The following is a 20,728-nucleotide window of genomic DNA, read 5'->3' as shown; positions in this document are numbered from 1 at the left end:
TTGGGAACAAGTTAGGGCTGTGTCACTAAGGTACACCAATACTTTAATTCTCCACTGCAGGAGAGTGACAGAAATTCAAAGATACAGAAGTACTGGACGCACACCCGCTGTAGTAAGCAACATTACAGCTTATCAGTAACCTCTAGTCAGGCATGGGGGTGGGTGGGCAGCACAGGCAGGTCTGGCCAACAGTGCCGTGCCCCTGTGAACTTCCGTTCAGCAAACAACCCAATGATGATCAGTAGGGGACTGGATAAATACATTATAGTGCACCCATACAACGGAAGACTATACGGTACAAAGAATGAAGAGCGAAAAAGGCAAAGTGAAGAACAATATCTATAATAGCTTTTGTAAAGCAGGAGGAAGATAAGAATCTCTTTTTATTTCTTCTTGTAAGCATATGCATAAAGTAAAACCAATTAAAAACAATGGTTAACTTTGCAGGGAGGCACAGGAACTGAGCAGATGGGTGACTGATGGGATGGAGAATTTGTATTATATATCTTTTTACATTTATTTGTATGTTGAACAGTGTGAATGTATTACATATTTTTAAAAACATTTTAATAAAACACCTCTCAATTCCAAATTTCTACTCACCTATTTCAGTAATCATCAATCTACCACTTTATATACATGTTGGAAAAGACAAAGAAAGTAATTATATCCTCTACCTGAGCCAATAAACACAAAGGCTTCTGAGAATTTCTTTATGGGAGCAACTTTTTAAAGTACAAAAGTTAAAAGAAAATCCCCAGAAAATACTTTCAACGAATGTTTCTGGTTTACAAAAGCTAAGTGAAATTCAATTACACAGAGAACGCGTAACGTTTGGATTGTAAAGCCTTTCTGTGCGACAATACATTGACATACAACGTAAGAAAATAGCTTGAAATACAAAAATACAGTTGTGATCCAGGAAATGGCACCAAATTCGAACAGTTTTATTATTTAACATACCAATGTATATACATTATCCTCCCAAATGAGAAACGATTTGATTCCGAAGTTTAAAATATAGTTTCCAAAGTGAATCCTTACTGTGAATTTGGGGGGGGAAAATCCTGCAAATTAACACACACCATTTTGATCCTTGGCTAAAATATGTACCCTGTACTAATCATCTCTCTCATACAAAATGTATATTATAAATAAAACTTTCAAAAAAGATCTCGGATGTCTATTGCACATCATATAGAATGCTTGCCACCATCTGAAAGGCTTTCAGCCTTTCACTGTAATTTGGGTGAAAACAACACTCTGCAGATATTAGCATATCTAGGATCATATATGATGTTTACCAGAAACAGGAAAGTATAACCTTACTGGACTGCTTCTGTCACTTTTTCTAAAATAAGAAAGAGTCTTTTCTACCGTTAAAAGCAATTACAAGAGATCTGAACACTTTAAAAGTCCTGTTCAAATGTCAGTTTTCTCTTTTCAAACAGAAACCACACGTAGAGGCAATTTTACCGAGTCACATATCAATGTATCTACTTCCTAGGACCAGCCCTTCTTGAAGTATATATTGTTAAAGATCATACTACAGGGTTCCTAACAAATGCTGTCCATCATCAACAGTTACTGTTTTGGTCTCAACATTTTCAAACTCTCTTAGCCCTGGTACAGCCAGCACAAACCAGCCAGAATGCAATGGCCTTAAAACAAAAAAAAAAGGTTCCTAATAAGTTTTCGTATCACCTAGTACAATGCCTAGCACAGAGCAGGCATTCAATAAATAGTTGATGAACGGATGCACTATCTGTTAAGACCGTTTCCTACACTTAGATGTATTAATGATTTATGAGTAATATATTGCTTTAGGGCACAAAGATCTAACATGATGACTAAACAAGGAACACGCACGACATGGCATAGTTATTGTTAGTTTCTACAATCTTGTCCCAGGACAGAATGTGTACTTTAAGGGTTAAAACTATTCCAATAGTAAAAACTGATTAGTCAAATATTTTTATTTTGCCAAGGGACTCTAACAGTATTAACCTTTGGCAATTCCCGAACATACAATGAACCCCAAACAAAGCAAAACCAAATTGCACTATTACAAAGAAACGAGTCCATGGAAGCAGAGGGGAGGCGCCAGTTAAGGGACAGCGACTTCAAGAAGACGGTTGTTTTTTCGCTTGCATGTTGGGACACTCCCATTTTTCTGGTTGCCCTGAATAAACTTCACACATACTTTGTCTTGTCTGAACTGCACCAGGAACCTAGGAGGAAAGAATAAGACAAACTGAAGAAAAGTACACATTAAACAGCTGATGATTACACTAACATCAGCTTTTGTTTTTTAATGGATATTTACCTTGACAAGTATTCCCCTTTCCATCAGCCCTTCTAGCCACAGGATCACACCAACAGGTATTACACTGCATTTTGCTTCCAGTGGCCATAATTTAGCCCTAAGTAAACTCAAGTTCATTAGCTCATTATATTCCTATACCGTAAGAAGGGCTATGAATAATTATTTCCATGTTTCAGACGGAAAGATGAACGTGCTATTTTCCATTTTTCTCCATTTCTGCATAGCAAAAATATTAAATTATCAACAAATTGAGAAAATGCAATACAGAATTTCAGAAAAGGGGCCTAGGGCTTCCCTGGTGGTGCAGTGATTGTGAGTCCGCCTGACGATGCAGGGGACACGGGTTCGAGCCCTGGTCCGGGAAGATCCCACACGCCGCGGAGCAACAAAGCCCGTGCGCCACAACTACTGAGCCTGCGCTCTAGAGCCCGTGCTCCACAATAAGAGAAGCCACCGCGATGAGAAGCCCGCGCACCGCAACGAAGAGTAGACCCCGCTCTCCACAACTAGAGAAAGCCCGCGCACAGCAACGAAGACCCAATGCAGCCCAAAATAAATAAATTAAATAAATAAATGAAAAAAAAGAAAAGGGGTCTAGAGACACTCCAGACTATGGTTTCCAAATGCTGGATATTTACATACATCCTACACATCTTTTTTCATATCTACACACTAAATAAATGTTGCAAAATAGCTGTGACCTACTGAATAAAAATGATGAAATCATGAGTCTGATCTGCCAGTTATATTTTTAATATCCACACATACATAAAAATCTATCAGTGTACACCCAAAGCCACCTCTTATGCTACCAGTGGTATATGTGGTACACTGTGGGAAACCATATTCTAGTTCAAATCTTTCCTTTCATGGATCGAGTGCCTGCCCACAAGATTATCTGTCACTCCTTCCTACAACAGACATATGACTGGCTTCCCCCTGGGCTGGGTGCTGTGAGGGACAGACATCCAGATGTATAAATTGAGGTCTCTGCCCTCCAGGACGGCATCACCAAGGAGGCATGAGGGCAGCATGGCTGAACCAGAACCCAGCCCTTCCCAGCTCAAGGCCTGTGCTCTTTTCTCTCCACCATCAGAATCAGTGTAATGTTACCATACTTTCGGTTATGTTTCTCAGGGAACTGTTTTCTGAGTCACTGGCATACAATTAAGTGAGTCACTCTAAAAACCATGTAATGGGTCACACGCTCACTGGCACCCACGACGACAGCTCTGCTCTGTACATGTTAGTCTCTGTTTCAAGGTCTAAAGAGGCCACATTTTGCAAACATTAGCTACTGGAGTGAAACGTGACACATAAGTTTGTACTCATCGGTGGTACTTCTGAGCTTTCAAATGGGCTGTTTCTTTTCAACTTGAAAGCACTAAAAAAGAAGCTCTAGTTCCAAATTCGCCTGAGATCTCTCTCCAGCATGTATACTTATATCTATGCGCCTCAAAGGAAAAACAAAACCTTTCAAGTTTAACATAAATAATCAAATATTTTTACATTTTAATTTTTAAAGGCCACTTGTAGTAATAAATGTACGGGGAGTTCTTTTCCCAATAACTTTAGCATACACTGGCTGTCTCTGTGTTCGCAATTCATGACCGTGATTCACTCTACAAATAACGGTAACTAAACTTTACTGAGTATTTACTACGGACCACACTGTTCTTAGTAAGTTACACATATTAACTCAACTTTAAAACAATCCTATGAGGTAAGTACCATTATTTATCTCTATTTCATAGAAGAGAAAACTGAAGCCTGGCCCACAGTAAGGACAGAGAATCATCCTACAGCAAATAATCATGTCAGACGCATGATTTCACAGCACCAATAACAGAACTTCACAGTAAAAGGAACATAGATTAGTTGTTTGGATTTGAAATATTCAGAAAAACAACTGTATAACTTAAATAATATATGTGTATGTGTGTATTACATGTATGTGTGTATACGTGTATGCATATACACATGTATATTTAAAATACTGAATAGAAAAATTCACTTTAGTTTCTATTACTATAGATTCATTTTTAGAAATACTATAGATCTTATTTAAGGTTATCCTTAAAATGCAATCTATTTACAGACTGAATAGTTTGGGAGTTTAAGGACTGGGGATTATAAGGCAGTTGAGTCTCTCACTGAATTCAATTCTCACTTCTACATGTGCAGGTTAAAACTGCTCTAAGGAAGTAACAGGCCTTTGACTTTCCTCCTATAAACTGACATATAGGGATTGCGGAGACTGGGTCTGTTAGAATAACTACTTCTACTTCTGAAAAGGATCTACTGAGGAAGGTCCTGGTCACAGAACAGTATGCTGTTTACAACACTGGTCTGTATAGTCTGCAAAAATACGTCATGGGCACCCCTCCCCATGACTCTGTAAAATTTTGTTTAAAATGCAAAATTTTGTTTAAAATCCTCTCCAAAAAGGAGTATAATCCCTGCTTAAGAGCTCCCAGAGGTTATGAATCAGAGGCTACATGGGAGCCTTGCTCTGCCACGTGGCTTCCTGCACTGCCCAGGAAGGGACCATGGTGCTAGGCAAGCTTCCATCAGCTATTTTATTTTTATGAGACCAACTAATAATTAGGAATAGGGGAAGGAAAGGTGTTCTGGACTGGTTTATAATGCTACTAAATGTTTGTTTTCTTCACGTGGCCACACAGAATCTTCGCACAGTCAAGCATGTTTATTAAAAGCCTACACAGCTAGAACATCACACCCCTCTTCTGTGACAAGCAGGGTCCCTGCCGCCCTGAAGCAAACTATCCCCATCAGTGTTCCGAGATCATGTGCCTCGAACAGAAATTGTGAGAGCCACTGGAGGGGTCCTGTGGTTGATACAGCACATGGCACCCCCCGGAGCCCCTCAGGAGAGTCACAACGTGCAACAGGACTGCAGAGGCTCTGGGAGGTGCTATAGTGAAGAAGGACTGTACATTTCTTCACAGCACATCACTACTAACATCCTGCAAAGGCAGTGTTCTCAGAATGCCAGTTTGGGAGGTGCTTAAAGGCAGCAATCCTTTGTGGTCTGGATGTTGGCGCGATTTTCTCTGCAAAGATGGCCTTATTAATGTAGCAGACCAAATGCGAGGCTGCTTCATCCATATATCAAGGAGCTTCTCCATCTGAACACACAGAATCTTTCCACGATGAGTGGGAATGACCAGTCCCACCAAAACAAGAAGTGTAGTTTCCTGAGTTATGAAAAACTTCAACTAAAGAGAGTTTAAAGATCTAACAGCCCTCACAGGTTAAAACCTTAATTGCCTGGAACCCAACAAGCCCTTATCTTTTTTCCTAATTTCTTTGTTTTATGAGAAAGGACTCAATCATAAGGAAAGTTATTTTGTGTAAATTGCATTTTCCAATATAGAGTATACATAAAGGCCAATATCCCCACACCCCCGCGCCCCATCTAAACACCATTCTTAGAACAGACAATGAACCTAAGGTTCTGTCAATCCTAACACATCAAGGAGAGTTGGTTTGGTTTACAAGGGGACAGGAATGGGTATGAATTTATTTTAGAGAGACTTTTATAAAGACTTGAGATAGAATAGGCTGGCAAAATCTTCATTAGTAAATAAAATCATTTCCTGAGCGATATGGTGTTGCAAATTTTTACTCTGCGTGCAAGGAAGTAGATACACAGATGGTAAACAATCTATTAAAAAGTAATCAAGTAAGTGTCAATCCACATAGTGACTAAAATTCATGTCAATGATCTCATATTGACCGATTTAATAAGTGGAGGGATGCTCCAATCTGCATACAAATCACACGTCTCCATAATCAGAGCCCTAACGTGAAGCCAAAAAAGCGAATTTCAAACTCACAGCCGTCTTGACACTAGTGAACCGTTGTCAACATGGAACACTTACTCTATAACTCTCGTTTACATGTGAGAAAAGGTATCTCAAGTACCTAACACATCCCAAACCGGCACTCCTGACTCCCCACACCTCAGCCACCCCCAAACCCCTCTTTCTTCAGTGTCAGCTACTGCAGTAAATGGTACCATGTAGGCTCAGGCCCCAAACCTAACACCCAGTATGGTAATAAGTTCTCGTTTTCCTTCAAATCACACTCAGAACCTGACTACTTCTCAGTACTTCCCCTACTCACATCCTAGCCTAAGCCTCAACGTCCTTACCCTCAAGAGCTCACAGAAGCTCCCAACTATCTTCTCTGCTTTCACTCTTGCCTCCCTAACAGTCATTCCCCACCCTGCAGCCAGAGAGCTCTTCAAAAATCATAAATCGGGTCACGCCACATTCTTGCCCATAACCCACAGTGACTTTTCATCAGCAGCAAAATCTCAGTTCCTGACCTCAGCTACCAGGCTCTGCACAGCCGGGTCCCTCTGCCTCTTGCTCCAGGGTCTTCCCTCCCCATTTCACTCTGCCACCACGTCCACTCCTGCTTCAGGGCCTCTGTACCTGCTGCCTCCCCCGGAAGGCATCTCCCTAGATTCCAGTTTCGATTCAAATGTCACCGCATCAAAGAGCCCTCCCTGATCTCCATATCAAAATTAACACCATCTGACCTTTAACCTGCCTTTTTTTTTCTCCACAAGCACTTGACACTAACCAAAGTCACATCACCTATGTATTATTTCATCTCCTCCACTAGGATGTCAGGTACGTGAAAGTGGGGACTTGGTCAGTGTCACTCGCTGCCCATCCATCAGCTAGAACACACGCCAGACACATACTCGGTACTTAATAAGTAGTAGTTGTAAAAATGAATGAGACCAGATCGCTCAACTAAAACAATCAAGTTAAAAGAAGGCACAGTCACACCATTCATGAACATACTCATCAGAAATTTCAATATTGAGCTTCTGTTTGGTCTGGCTGAGAGTCGTCCGATAGAGCTTGGTGGCCATTTCAATCAGGTGATCACTGCTGAAGAGAAAGTCTCCTTTACTAGCTGCTTCCGAGCCCTGAAGGGACAAACTGAGAGTCAGGTTATCATCATTAAAGACAGCTCGGGAGGTACGTGTTTACAGGTTTGTCTGAAAACACATTTATAGTCTCTTTAAAAATATCAGCTCCTGGAGTCCATCCTCCCGAAGAAACAATGACAAAAGCAGTATTTCTTCCAAGTTGCTCCGAGCACTTTAGTAAGGTTACCTAAGCCCTTGCCACCCCACGTAGGTCGACGGACCAGAAGCACCATCCACATCACCTGGGAGCTTGTTAGAAAAGCAGACGCTCAGGCCTGACCGCAGGCCCACGGCAGATGATTCCACAAGAAGAACCCTGGGTGAACTCAGGCTCGAGAAGCACTGACCTAACCTATAACTCATTCTGAAAGGGCTGTTCTAAAAGCTCCTCCATGATTTGGTTAAAAAAATAAGAACAACAACAACAAAAAGACTTCCAACAAATACTCTCAGGCAGTGGCTTTCAACCTTAGCTGCACAAGGCACTCAGCTGGGGAGCTTTCAAAATACAGGATGCTTTTGCCCCATTCCAAGAAACTCTGATTCGGTTGGACTGGGGAAATGGCCTGGGGACCAGCATATTTTAATATGTAATTGAGGCTCGGAATCACTGATTTAATATGCTCCTTTAGGCTAAAATCCAGAGTGGGGAAAACAGGCTGAACTAAGCTTATGGGATCTTCTTATGTTTAGAATCAGCTAGATAGGTTACTATCTATTAGCTAGGTGTATGTACCTATATATGATTAATATTTGCTGACATCTGTTTATTCAGTGACTATTTGTTATGTGATAGGCACTATGCTAAAAGCACGTTACATAGTTTCTTTTAACCCTTATAACAACACTATGAAGTAGGTACTAATATTTTCCCTATTTTAAGAAAAGGAAAATTAGGTAGGCATATTAAAGTTAAACGACTTGGCCAAGGTCACTGTAAAGTTAGTGACACCAATACCAGAGCCTACACTCTTAACCACTCAGTTCAAGTCAGTAGGTCTTAGTTAAGCTGACATTAAAAAATCTTTAGGTCAAAATTACTAGGCAGTTGTTTTATTATAGTTGCATCCTTTAATTAAAACCCCCCAAATTAATGATGAACAAGAAGACATTTACTAATTTAATAGATAGAAGAAACAAAAGAAGGAAGTATAATTTTGAATGTCTTGATATTTCTAGGAATTAGTCTCAAAATAAGGCACATCATGGTGGGTGTAAACAAAAAGCTACTCAGTGAAATGAGAACTCAAGTGAACGAGTCAAAAAGAGTCATTAATCTTATTTAGTTACTGAAGAACCAAGCCTGAGATTTTACATGAGTGAATATAGACCAAATTTGCAGGTCGGTAAACAGAATATATAAACTTCAAGTAATAGGATTATTCACATGTGGAAAATTTTAGATCAATCTCTGAGAGATTGGACCAATGCAGAAATCTTTCAGTCAAATCAACAGTTAAAGCTTTACCTCTTTGAGGTGGACGGCAAAGAAGCCATCATTTTGTGAGCTCATCGATACTTTGGTTACATCCACCAGGGGAACCTCTGACTTGATCTGTCCAGACTTTTGATCAGCAAGAAGGAGATTATTATTTGTTAAGAGGAAAATCCGGGATGTACTCTACAAGAAACCAAAACAAAAAAGGATGTAAAACCAATGATCAAAAATCCCCCCAAAAGAGTTCATGAGTTTAAAGCACTGTTATTTGTAGAAATGTAGAAAATATTATTCTAATATTTTTCAGCATGCACGCCTACGTAAACGAGAACACACTAAAGAACACAGATAATCTATTTTAACTCACAAAAATTTCAGAGAACAAGGAAAATTCCACCTAAGCTTAAAGGTAAGAGAAAACAGCTCCATTCACAATCACTCTGTAGAGTATACGAAATGCAAATTTTTTTGAAGTATAGTTGATTTACAATGTTGTGTCAGTTTCAGCACAGAGCAAAGTGATTCAGTTATACACACACACACACATATATATATTTAGATTCTTTTCTGTTATAGATTATTACAAGATAATGAATATAGTTCCCTGCGCTATACAGTAGGACCTTATTGTTTATCTATTTTATATTTAGTAGTGTGTATCTGTTAACCCCAAATTCCTAATTTACCCCTCCCCACTCCTTTCCCTTTTGGTAACCATAAATTTGTTTTCTATGTCTGTGAGTCTATTTCCGAAATGCAAATTTTAACATTCAGAAAACTGTCCCAACTGATAAACACTTCTTACAGGTCTTCAGGGTTAGCGTTTTTACCTTCCCATTAGCACGGTTAATTTTGTTCACCACTTCAGCAATGATAATCTTTTCTTCAATGGCATCTTTGAGTTTCTTATACTTGGGATTCTTGTTGATTTCCAGGTAAGGCCCTTGGAATGGCTGCCCAACACTAAAGGAAAAAAGTTCCTCACGTAAGAAATGGTTTCACATGGAAGTACTACTAACTAGAAAAAGGTAACAGGTCAGTTGATTTTGAAATTCAAATTTCAAATATATATATATATTTTTTCTTTTCTTTTTTTAACATCTTTATTGGAGTATAACTGCTTTACAATGTTGTGTTAGTTTCTGCTGTATAACAAAGTGAATCAGCTATACGTATACATATATCCCCATATCCCCTCCTTCTTGCGTCTCCCTCCCAACCTCCCTAGGTGGTCACAAAGCACCGAGCTGATCTCCCTGCTGATCTCCCCATGCGATGCAGCTGCTTCCCACTAGCTATCTATTTTACATTTGGTGGTGTGTATATGTCAATGTTACTCTCTCACTTTGTCCCAGTTTACCCTGCCCCTTCCCCGTGTCTTCAAGTCCATTCTCTACGTCTGTGTTTTTATTCCTGTCCTGCCCCTAGGATCATCAGAACCAATATATATATATTTTTTTGGATTCCATATGTGTTAGCATACGGTATTTTTCTCTTTCTGACTTACTTCACTCTGTATGACAGACTCTAGGTCCATCTACCTCACTACAAATAACTCTATTTCGTTCCTTTTTATGGCCGAGTAATATTCCATTGTATATATGTACCACATCTTCTTTATCCATTCATCTGTCGACGGACACTTAGGTTGCTTCCATGTCTTGGCTATTGTAAATAGTGCTGCAATGAACATTGTGGTACGTGACTCTTTTTGAATTATAGTTTTCTCAGGGTATATGCCCAGTAGTGGGATTGCTGGATCATATGGTAATTCTATTTTTAGTTTTTTAAGGGACCTCCATACTGTTCTCCAGAGTGGCTGTATCCATTTAGATCCCCACCAACAGTGCAAGAGGGTTCCCTTTTTTCCACACCCTCTCCAGCAACAACATTAGAGAAATGCAAATCAAAACTACAGTGAGGAATCACCTCAAATATATTTTTGATGTGATCATGGCATTTGGTTGGTAAGACTTTGATAAGAAAGAAATCACTCACAAGTAGGAGAGCCAAGACCCATGTGCATGGACTCACAGGAAGGAATAGGTCATTCCTTTTAATCTGTTATTATAAGGTTAACAGCTGCCTACACAGGATTCATTAATATCTTTAAACAATACGTAGCAATGGTAAAAAGAACACAAATCATTACCATCACCTGCTCCAGAGAAAATTTTCATTTTCTCACAGAGAGTAAGGAAGTGAGTAGGCCTTCTGGGGAAGAACAGATCCAGAGCAACCACTTGAGAAGAAAACTGCAGAGCACTTAATATTACCATGTAACTCTGGCTCTAAGTAGGCCATATATGAAAGAAAAATCGGGCCTTTCCTCTTAGGATATGCCCCTAAATGGACAGAGGTGGCCAAGGCAAACATTCAGAATCAGAGCAGTTTTCTTCCAAACTACTTCTTGTAAGAGGCGTGATCACACACATGGCACCAAGGTGGCCTTCCCTAAAGACCTGTGGGGTGACGGGGAGGCTTCTTCAAAGACGTCAAGGAAAAACCACGGCTTCATTTTGAGCTATAACGTTCTGGCAATTTGCAAATACAACTTTAAATGCTTGTGCTGTGTGTGGAGGATCAGGGAAGAAAATCCACGTAGGTGGTCAGTGTTTGACAGCTCCCAGGACAGAAAAGGCTAGCACCCCTAAGGGCTGCCACTTCACACAGCGGTGGGAGGGTAAACGATTCGACCTCTCTCAATGCTAGAGGGTGAGCACGCTACCATCCCCGAAAACTAATATAACTACCCAAGAGGACTTGGCTTGATATGAACATTTTTTGGTTGTTGTTCATATTCAAACACAGTTTTAATAATACAAAGTGCTAACAGTCTTTAAGTTTGTTTCTTCAAAAATGCATTTTTTTCTCCTTCCAGTTTCTAAAGAGTCATCCATAGGGAATGTTAATTAAGAAGGTCACTCTATAACTGAAAGACATATAAAGAAAAAGTTGAATGAATTAAGTTGGTGGAGAAAGAATATAGACAATCTACCTGTCTGAATATGCTTTACAGAGCAGGCACTTGGAACAACGTTGGATTTAGACGCTGTGTTTGATTGAGGGGAGCGTACACACCCCCTCAAGCAGCCAAGTCAGCTGACCAAGGAAGCTGTGCCATTTAAAATATCTAAAGCAAATGAGTTTGACAACTTATTGCTCATTTAATCCTTTAGGAAGAAGCGCTTTCAAATATGTGTAGACGTAGAGAATACAGACACCCCACATGCAGTACGTGTGAATATACTTAGCATATAATGTATTTTTATTTCTAAGACATTCTTTGGGAAAAGCTAAAAGTTGTTACAGATTTGGCTTGAAATTGTACAATCTACTTTTTTAGAAACACCAGATGTAAAGGGGATAGGAATCCTAGGGGGGAAAACGATGAACTTGGGAGATGTAAGAATACTCTGATAAGCAGTTTTTACCAAGAACTTCACTTGGCAAACTTGCAGTTGGTGTTCCTTCTTTTACTGAGTACTTGGTGTCTACAATAAAGGAACTGAACTTGCTGCAGAGGCCAGTGAACTCACAGCCAATAAGTCAGCCGACCAAAGGCCACCAGGGCCAGTGCCTCAGAAAGTGACAGACTGGCTCATTCTTCATTTATCTTACAAGTGAGATTCTGACCCAGCTTGTTAAAGCAGGAAGACTGGAGTGGTGATTACAGTAGATTGCCATCAGAAACCAGCTAGCGTCCAAAAACTATAGAAAACTAACGGGAATTTACAGTGTAAATTTATCTTAACAGCCTAGACAATTTTTATTTTAAATGACAACCTCTAATTATTTAGGAAGTGTTCAGGTAATGCCAATAGAGTAAAACCAACAAATGTGATCTCACTTCTCTACGTATACTATGGAAGCCCTCGCTCAAATGTGTTACATTCATATCCAGCTGATCATAAAGTAATTCATGAAATTAAAAACCTGTGTATTACTAAAATCAAAACCCACTAGAAAATGCCTACGAATATATCTGAGAAACTTTTAAAATATTGACTTTTATGGGTAAAGCAAAGCCATAATACCTAGATGGGTATAAAGCCTTCTTGTCTTTGAAGAGTTCACTGGCTTCTAGTTTCTCTTCATAAATAAGTTTCTGTTGGTCTGTGAATTGGTCCCTGTATTTTTTACACTGTGAGATATGAAAAGAAGAAAAACAGAAGGACATCACTTATATAAATAAATCATTACTCATCCTTAAATATGCTAAGCCAATTTAACAGCAGTAAGAATAATCGTAAATGTGTATGAAATATTCATTTAAAAGGCCAAGAGAATTTTTCCTTCCTGAGCTTTAAAAGGTTGGTCTTAGAAAATGTCATAAAAACTACTGTTTGTATGGCAGAACTTGCGAGGCTATTTCAAAACATCTGGCCTGGGCCCCCTGGGAGTACCGTTTCCTCCCACTATGACGTCAGCCCTTGGACATCCACAGTCCTGAGCTATCATACTCTTTCAGAGACTCACAGTAAGGAAAACATGGTACATCACAACCCAGTGCACATATTTATAGACACACATATAGACAACTTACACAAAAGCTTCACAAAACAATACTTATCCTTTCTACGATGTCGTATATTCCGTTATTTTCTATCGTACTGTATTTCATTTTAAAATGCTGGTAGTAATCAACTAAATTGATTTCATGACCCACAAGTATGCTATCACCTATGGTTTGAAAAGCACTGTTCCGAATCCTCCATTACCATTTTATAACGTGGACACGGGACCTGAGAAATCTTTCCTTCACCCGATTCTGAGATTGCACTGAAAGGAGACGGGGGTGGCGGGAGGGGCAGGACCAGGTTCTTTAGATGAACTCTCTAAGAAATTCAGTTCAGGGGTGGTTGAGAACCACCCACATAATCATATAAAGGAATGCTAGCATTGCTGCCCACCCCTGGAATAAACTCATCCCTCCCATTCTCCACCCCCAGTTCAACGGAGGTAAAGGCAAGGCTCAGGGGCTGGGGGAAAGGACAGGCAGAGCGGATGCCCAGCATTAGAAGCTCCCCGTCATTACTTCTGAAAATAGTTTCCATATCAGACTCAAAGGGGGAGATGAACATTGAAGACATTGGTCAATCTTGCCAAACTGACTCACTAAGTTAGGGAACAGAACTCAGAATCCAGTTCTATATGCTGTGCTGGTATCACTGATCAGTGATAATGTCTCTATACATAATGGATTCAGTTAAGAAGAAGCCCATAGTACTGGGCAGGAAAGTTTCCCAGAAGACGTATCCATCAATCGTTCACTTACTAAATACAAGCCCTTCAACCTAATGATTCCATTCTATCTGAATGACATATATTTAGCATTCCATATATCAACTAAGTTACTGAAATGAAGTCAACCTCTGTACAAGTACCCCATGTATTCCACACAGAGCACCACCTAAATTACATGTTATGCTCTCATATAAAATTAAGTGAGCCAAAATATAAGGCCAAATCAAGTAGATTTTCAGCTTCCCTTTCACTCAGGTAGGGAAATTTTAATCTCTTTAATGTCCTTTGGGTGACTTTAGAGCTTCTTCCCCCCAGTCCATTAAAATGTGTGTGTTCTCATGTGTGTCTATGTATGTCTTCATAGAAAGTAAACTCATACTATTTTCGAGACTTTACTACTCACATGAAGATGTTCAAATTTTATTACTTCTACCTCCAGCAAATATTCCTTCAACTAAAGAGGAAAACAAAACCAAAAAACTCAACTACTTGAAAGCAACTGGAATCTGGACGGGAAAGACAATGCAGCCTTGCTCTTTCCTTCCCAACCACGGATGAGAGAAGATGTCACAGGAGCACCTGGGGCTCTAGGAATTCTCACAGAAAGCCAAGCACGCTGCCCGCTTCAAAAACACCAACTTCCTCAACTAATTCTCCTTGAGGCTAGAGGAAGATTCTGCTTTTACGTAACACTCCTCAAACACTCAAAATATACGAAAAGAAGTCTCTGAAAAAACAGAGCAAGACAATTTTTACCCTCCACAAGTGGAAAATCCTTTTCAGCTCCTTGTGAGTAGAATCCAAGAATAGGTAAGGTCTTGATGGCCAATTCTTATCTATCGGAGATAAGGAAGGCACCTTATTTTTCATTTCCAAGAAGTATTTTTGCACCTGTGTTGGGTTTGACAGAAAAATACCAGATGAGTAAAATACACCAGAAAAAAAACACTGTTTGACATAAACCAGACTCAAAGAAACCAGTCTTTAGTGGAATTTACCAAGTTTTAGTCCATAAGACTTTGTAACGCTTCTGGAAAGTCTCTATTCCACTCTTCGCATTGGTTGGAGAAATCTGAGCTCCACCAAATGGTTAAGAGAAAAGAAGAATACTAACGCGCATACTAATTTTAATATTAATACTAATACCAGTCAACATTAGAGAGCTGCAGTGTTTAACAGGTAGCCAGTAGGCACAGGTGGTTATTTATACTTAAATTTTAAGTAATTAAAAAAATTAAAAATCCAGTTCGTCAGTCACACTAGTTACATTTCAACTGCTCACTAGCCACACGTGGCCAGTGGCTACTCTACTGGACAGCAAAGATACAGAACATTTTCGTCACTGTAGAAAGTTCTACTGGACAGCACTGCTCTAGAGCAGCGGTCCCCAACCTTTTTGGCGCCAGGGACTGGTGTTGTGGAAGACTGTTTTTCCACGGAGGAGGGGGATGTTTCAGGCAGTCATGCAAGCCACGGGGAGCGGCAGATGAAGCTTTGCTCGCTTGCCTGATGCTCACCTCCTGCTGTGCAGCTCGGTTCCTAACAGGCCTCAGACCAGTACCAGTCGGCGGCCTGGGTGTTGGGGACCCCTGCTCTAGAGCACTTAACATGGGCCAGGCACTGTGGGAGCTTTATAGTGTTACTTCATCTTAATCCTTACCATACCTCTACAAGTTTAATGCTATTATTATCCCCATTTTACAGATGACAAAATGAGGCTCGCAAGTCTGTGAGTGGTGGAGCAAGCTGTCTTCAGAGTGTGCGCTCTTCACCACTACAACTACGCCTTTTTGGAAAGATGGAAGGGAACTTCAGAATCCATCCCGGGAGAGGGGCACAGCCTTGCTCTCCCTCACCCCTCCACCCACTAGCTTGTTTGCCAACCTTACTTTGCAGCCGCTTGTGGCAGTTTAGCAGGGCAAGCTCTTGGCATTCCCCTCAAATTCCTATGCTGAAACCCTAACCCCCAAAGGGATAGTGTTAGGAGGTGGGGCCTTGAGGAGGTAATGAGGTTGAGAGGAGGTCATAAGGGCAGAGCTTCCTAGATGGGATTAGTGCCCTTAGAAGAGACAGGAAAAGAGTTAGCTTCTCCTTCTCTTTGTCATGCGAGGAGACCAGGAAGAGGCCCTCACCAGAACCAGTCCATGCTGGCACCCTGATCTTGGGCTGTCCAGCCTCCAGTACTGTGAGAAATAAATGTTTATTGTTTAAGGCACACAGTCTATGGCATTTTTGTTATAGCAGCCTGAACTAAGACACCTGGCTTTCTTGGGTTCACTTTCCCCGAAGTATGTTCTCTCTGTCAAAGAAGAAGAATATTTGATTAATCACGTACAGGCCTCTTTCTGACACAATTCTACTTGAATTTTAGAACCGATGATAAAAAAGGTCACAAACTCTCAGTGGCACAGTTATGATTTAATCGTTACCAAACAAGTCACATATTACTGAGTTGGTGCTATTAACTAGTTAATGCAGTAATGCTAATTAGCCATATGTAAAGTATAAACTTACAATTCTCTGAAGTGTAAATTCATAAATTTTCTTTCCGGCATTGGCTCTGAAGAATTTCCTGTACTCCCTGCGGACCTTTAAAATGAAGCAGCAGAATACAGAGGTTAATGCGCGGCCAGCAGATGCCCATAAAGGTGATAACACCTCTGGTAAAATCGAACATAGATGGAACAAGTAAATTTATGAGTGTCTTTCTGGATACAGTAAAATAATTGAAGCATACTGAGACAGTGGGCTTTAAGTTGGAGAAAAAGAAATTCAGAGATGCAAGATAATACCAGAGTGTTTTGATGTTTTTAATCCTCTTAACTAGTTTTTAAAGAGCCTGACAATCTGATGAGAAACGCTTTATAGGCATAGCTGCAAACTCTACACAAATCAAAATACATTCCAGAAAAAATTATATAAGGTAATTTTCACTTCAAATTGTTCTTAGAAGGCAAAAAAAATGCCTGAAGAAATATATGGCAGTTTCCAAAAGCCTTGCATATGAAGACAGGACTTTAGTACTGCATATTGAGAAGTGAATGTGACTAAAAGTAAGAATTTAAAAGGAAGCTATTGAATGATCATTTTCTCCCATTTAATTGCATTACTTTTTCTCTTACCTCTACTCCCATCAAACTGTCTACTAATACTAATCACAGCACTTAAGACCTCATATTACAGTTTTAGTTTACCATTTCTTCCTTGCTATATTGTCGTATTTACCTTGTATACTAGTGTCTAACAAATAAAATAACTGAGGTGTTTGCTAAATGAATGAATGAATGATAGCTAAATTTGGAAACTGAGGGGGAAAACATTTAAAATGTTTATCATCATTCAGTTATAAATGGGAGAGTTAGAATTTAGCAAAATATTAGCCTACTTGAATAATTCAGACATTATGTATGTTTTTCTTATATCTTTAGCTTTCTGGGTTCAACTGCACATGTTCAAAATATTTCTACATTAGGGGCTTTACGTAAACTAGCAAACTAGTAACCAATTGTCGAAAAATGTTTTATAGGCACATTTTAAAATTAAGACCTTCACACAGGAATTCAGGCTGCAGGTTTCTCTTACAATTTTCTAAGATCTAGCAACAGTGAGTCCTATTCCCACATGACAAGGACTGAGTGGACCAGAGCAGCCATTGCTGCCTTTGGAAGAGAGCTGTAACCTCCAAACTGCAGGAGGCCCGCAGGAGGCCCGCGGTTCCTACCCTACCTTCCATCTGCTACTTCCCTCGTCCATGTGACCTGCCTGGTCCCTCTGGGCATTTGAGCACCAGACCTATTCTCTACATCTGTGGATTATTAGGGGTTAAAAATTCTCCCATACACCACATAGGCAGTTCTTCCTTTAATTCATATCTTATGTTATTGATTATCATTTCTCTTTTAGCCATGGAGTTTTCTATAACTATTTCAAATCTCACTTACAAGGTTAGAAGGAACAAGAAGAAAAATGATACCTATTAATTAGCCCCTGAAATTGTAAGAGTGTACAAAAGCAGAGAAGTTAAAGTGAGTTTCATGAAAACATATCCTTAGAAATATACTAGAAGTCCTATATTTACTTGAATTTCATTGTAACTGAGCTCAATGCAACATTCTTTTTGATACTCACAGGACAGGCCCTTTCTCCTGAAAAACAGCTACACACAGAAGAGGCCTGGTGACAACATGCTGGCATATAGAATGGGTTCCCTTCATGGGCCCCGGGGTCTTAAAAAGGGTCCACTGAACTTTGTAATCAATTCCACAAGAATCAAATCATTTAAAAGGGCAAAATTACTGTTCATATCAACATACTTCTTTTTTTTAAAAAAATACAAAATTATTACATTCTTGGACTTCAAAGATGTTTAATCTTATAACAATAATGGTAACATATTAAAATACTCCTGTTTTGTGGAAACTGGAAAAAAAAAAGACAGTTATGTCTATAGAGTAAGCCCAGTTAACTTCAGCTAAAACAGTATTCACCTGTGAACTGAATTTGGGTTATAGGATGCTAGCATACACTCTAACCTAAAAGTACTTTTTAAATCATATGCAATTAGTTAAATCCAGAAAACTGAAGATAAACATGATGTTGCTGGTAGAAATCATTATAGAGAGTAAAAATCCCGACTCAATGTTGTTTGTTCCTTCCTTTTATGAAAATTAGAATGCAAATTAGAATGTGAATAAAATGGGAAATAAAATCCTCCGTTTTAACTTTAAAAAAGCAGTAACAGAACTTGTTCAGAATTCTTGAAATAGAACATCTTAAATTCATATTTAAGCTACTTCTTAATTACCTCAACAATTACTTGATGAATATTCATTATAATAAAAAAGTTAATTTACTAAAACTTTATAGGCTAAACTTTCAGGGAAAAACACAGATTGCTCAAAGCAGAGTTTACAGATACTGCTAAAACAGTTCAGGTTCAGAGTCAATGGTTTCCTGGAGAATATTCAAATATTTTAAAAAAATGAATTATAGTGTTATAGTAAAAATAACAAAGAGGAAATGTCAAAAAAAGGCCTAATTATCCCCAAATGACAATATGGATGGCTCCCTACAGTGAGGAGTAACTGAATATTAGGAAGACAAAATCCTTATATTGCCTAAAGGTCGTTCTCAAGGATTTCCAGAGCTCAGAGTCATATTCGCTAACATGCAAGCTTACCTCAAGTAGGAAGTATTGCTTTAAAATAAACCCCGCCCTAAATTAGAGGGCATTTGAATCTAAAGTTCTCTTTAACCTGAATGATCTACTGCTGGTCTTATTTGTCAAAATCTGTATATTTATGCAAAACCCTTTCGTTTCTATGCTGAACAATTAGAACGATGGGCACTTTGAAGAAAGCTCTGCTCCAGGAGCCGTCAATGGGACAGAATAGATGGGTAAAGGGAAACAAAAGCCCAATATCCCCAGGCTGGTCACTGCAATGGTAGGTCAGCTTCTAAGCTCAACTGCTGTAACTCTGTCTCATAAATGAAAAAAAATCTTCAATCTCATAAAGAGAACATTAAACAGAACTTGGATAACAAAGAATAAAATATGCTACATTACTATTTAAAGTAATATGCTATTACTTTTAACTTATTATTTAAAGAAAGACAATGCAATAAAATCAGAAAATTTTGGTGTACAGGATTGTTCTCAAAAGGAAACCAAATTAGGCAAGATGACATTGTAAAAGACTGTGCAGACCATGAGCAAGCATAATCAATCGTTTGGTCAGAGTTAGTAGGTGCTAGGCTTCACTGAGTTCACCGTGGACAGAAAGAAGAGGTTGAGGAAGTACCTTCAGTCCAAGCCAGTAAGCCCAAATGACAGCAACTGCATGCTTACGCCTAGCCTCCTCCTTCAAGCGTTTCAATTCCCTTCGAGCCTAGAATGTTTTAGATGGTAAATAAAAGAGACAGCCCAATGCAGACAGCACAAATGACCAGAAAAAGACACCCCACCAAACAGAAGAGCCAATTTATGTATCAGGATTTCAGAGTGAAAGAGAAATGGTGCACAATCATTTAAACCCAAAGCATCAGTGTCAGGCTAGAGTAGTCCCTTGTATTTTCCGTGCATTGAGACTCTGTCCCAGAGGAGGGTACCTGAGGGAAGCACTCCCCTGCCCTCCCCCTTACTTCCATTCTGTTTCTTTTCTGTCCCCTGTTCTCTCTCCCTCTTCACTCCCTTCTCCACACTCTCTCACTCCCCTCCCTCATCAAAGCCTTAGATCTGTGAGTGGCACCTAACGATTTACATAGACTTCCCTTTGCTGCCAGCCCATGGGGCTAAAGAGGCTGTGAATTCCTGAGTTCATGCATTTGGATGTATAAAAAGATAACTCTTGTGAACAACCATTTAGAAAACTGGAAGGAATAAAGGTTGCCTCTCTGAAGTTTCGAACAAAAACAACAAAACCCCCAATTTTTTCCAGTTGGAAAATTAGAAGTAGCATGTATCAAAATTCAATATTAGGTAAGGCCCTAAACAGTGAAATATATGGAAGCAAGATTAAAAAAGTGAAATAACTCGTAGGTTTAAATCAATCTTAGGGAAAAATTAATCTGAGGCATGCTATTTTAAAAGACAGGAACAGACAGGCACTAAGGTTTCATTACATTACAGTACTCAGGCTGGGAAATGGATTTCTCTCATTCAGTGGAGAAAGCCCAGAGTAATTGTCTAGGAGTCCCTCTGCCTCTGCTAAGACAGCTCCCTCAGTTTATAAAAGGGAACTAGTCT

At 39.4% G+C, this 20,728-nt stretch overlaps 1 protein-coding gene across 5 annotated transcripts in view; it reads right to left on the bottom strand.

Annotated features, from left to right (window-relative positions):
- Positions 1 to 349: 349 nt before the first annotated feature.
- Positions 350 to 20,728, bottom strand: part of MYO1B (myosin IB) — a 182,646-nt gene continuing 162,267 nt past the window's right edge. For 3 of the 5 annotated variants that reach the window (XM_004276947.3, XM_033400310.2, XM_033400311.2), the window contains 8 exons: positions 19,785 to 19,871; positions 16,498 to 16,572; positions 14,740 to 14,874; positions 12,774 to 12,880; positions 9,567 to 9,699; positions 8,767 to 8,919; positions 7,168 to 7,295; positions 350 to 2,231 (listed from right to left, as the gene is read on the bottom strand). In XM_004276947.3, the coding sequence (XP_004276995.1) occupies positions 2,108 to 2,231; positions 7,168 to 7,295; positions 8,767 to 8,919; positions 9,567 to 9,699; positions 12,774 to 12,880; positions 14,740 to 14,874; positions 16,498 to 16,572; positions 19,785 to 19,871 (942 nt within the window). In that variant the 3' untranslated portion in view covers positions 350 to 2,107. Of the gene's footprint in view, positions 2,232 to 7,167; positions 7,296 to 8,766; positions 8,920 to 9,566; positions 9,700 to 12,773; positions 12,881 to 14,739; positions 16,283 to 16,497; positions 16,573 to 19,784; positions 19,872 to 20,728 lie in introns of those variants that run through there. The other 2 variants (XM_033400312.2, XM_033400313.2) reach the window with 2 other exon arrangements.

Source organism: Orcinus orca, chromosome 7 (assembly GCF_937001465.1).
Source record: "Orcinus orca chromosome 7, mOrcOrc1.1, whole genome shotgun sequence".
Taxonomy (NCBI): Eukaryota; Metazoa; Chordata; class Mammalia; order Artiodactyla; family Delphinidae; genus Orcinus; species Orcinus orca.
Note: the sequence above shows the minus strand (reverse complement) of the source record. Positions and strands in the feature narration are given on the sequence as shown.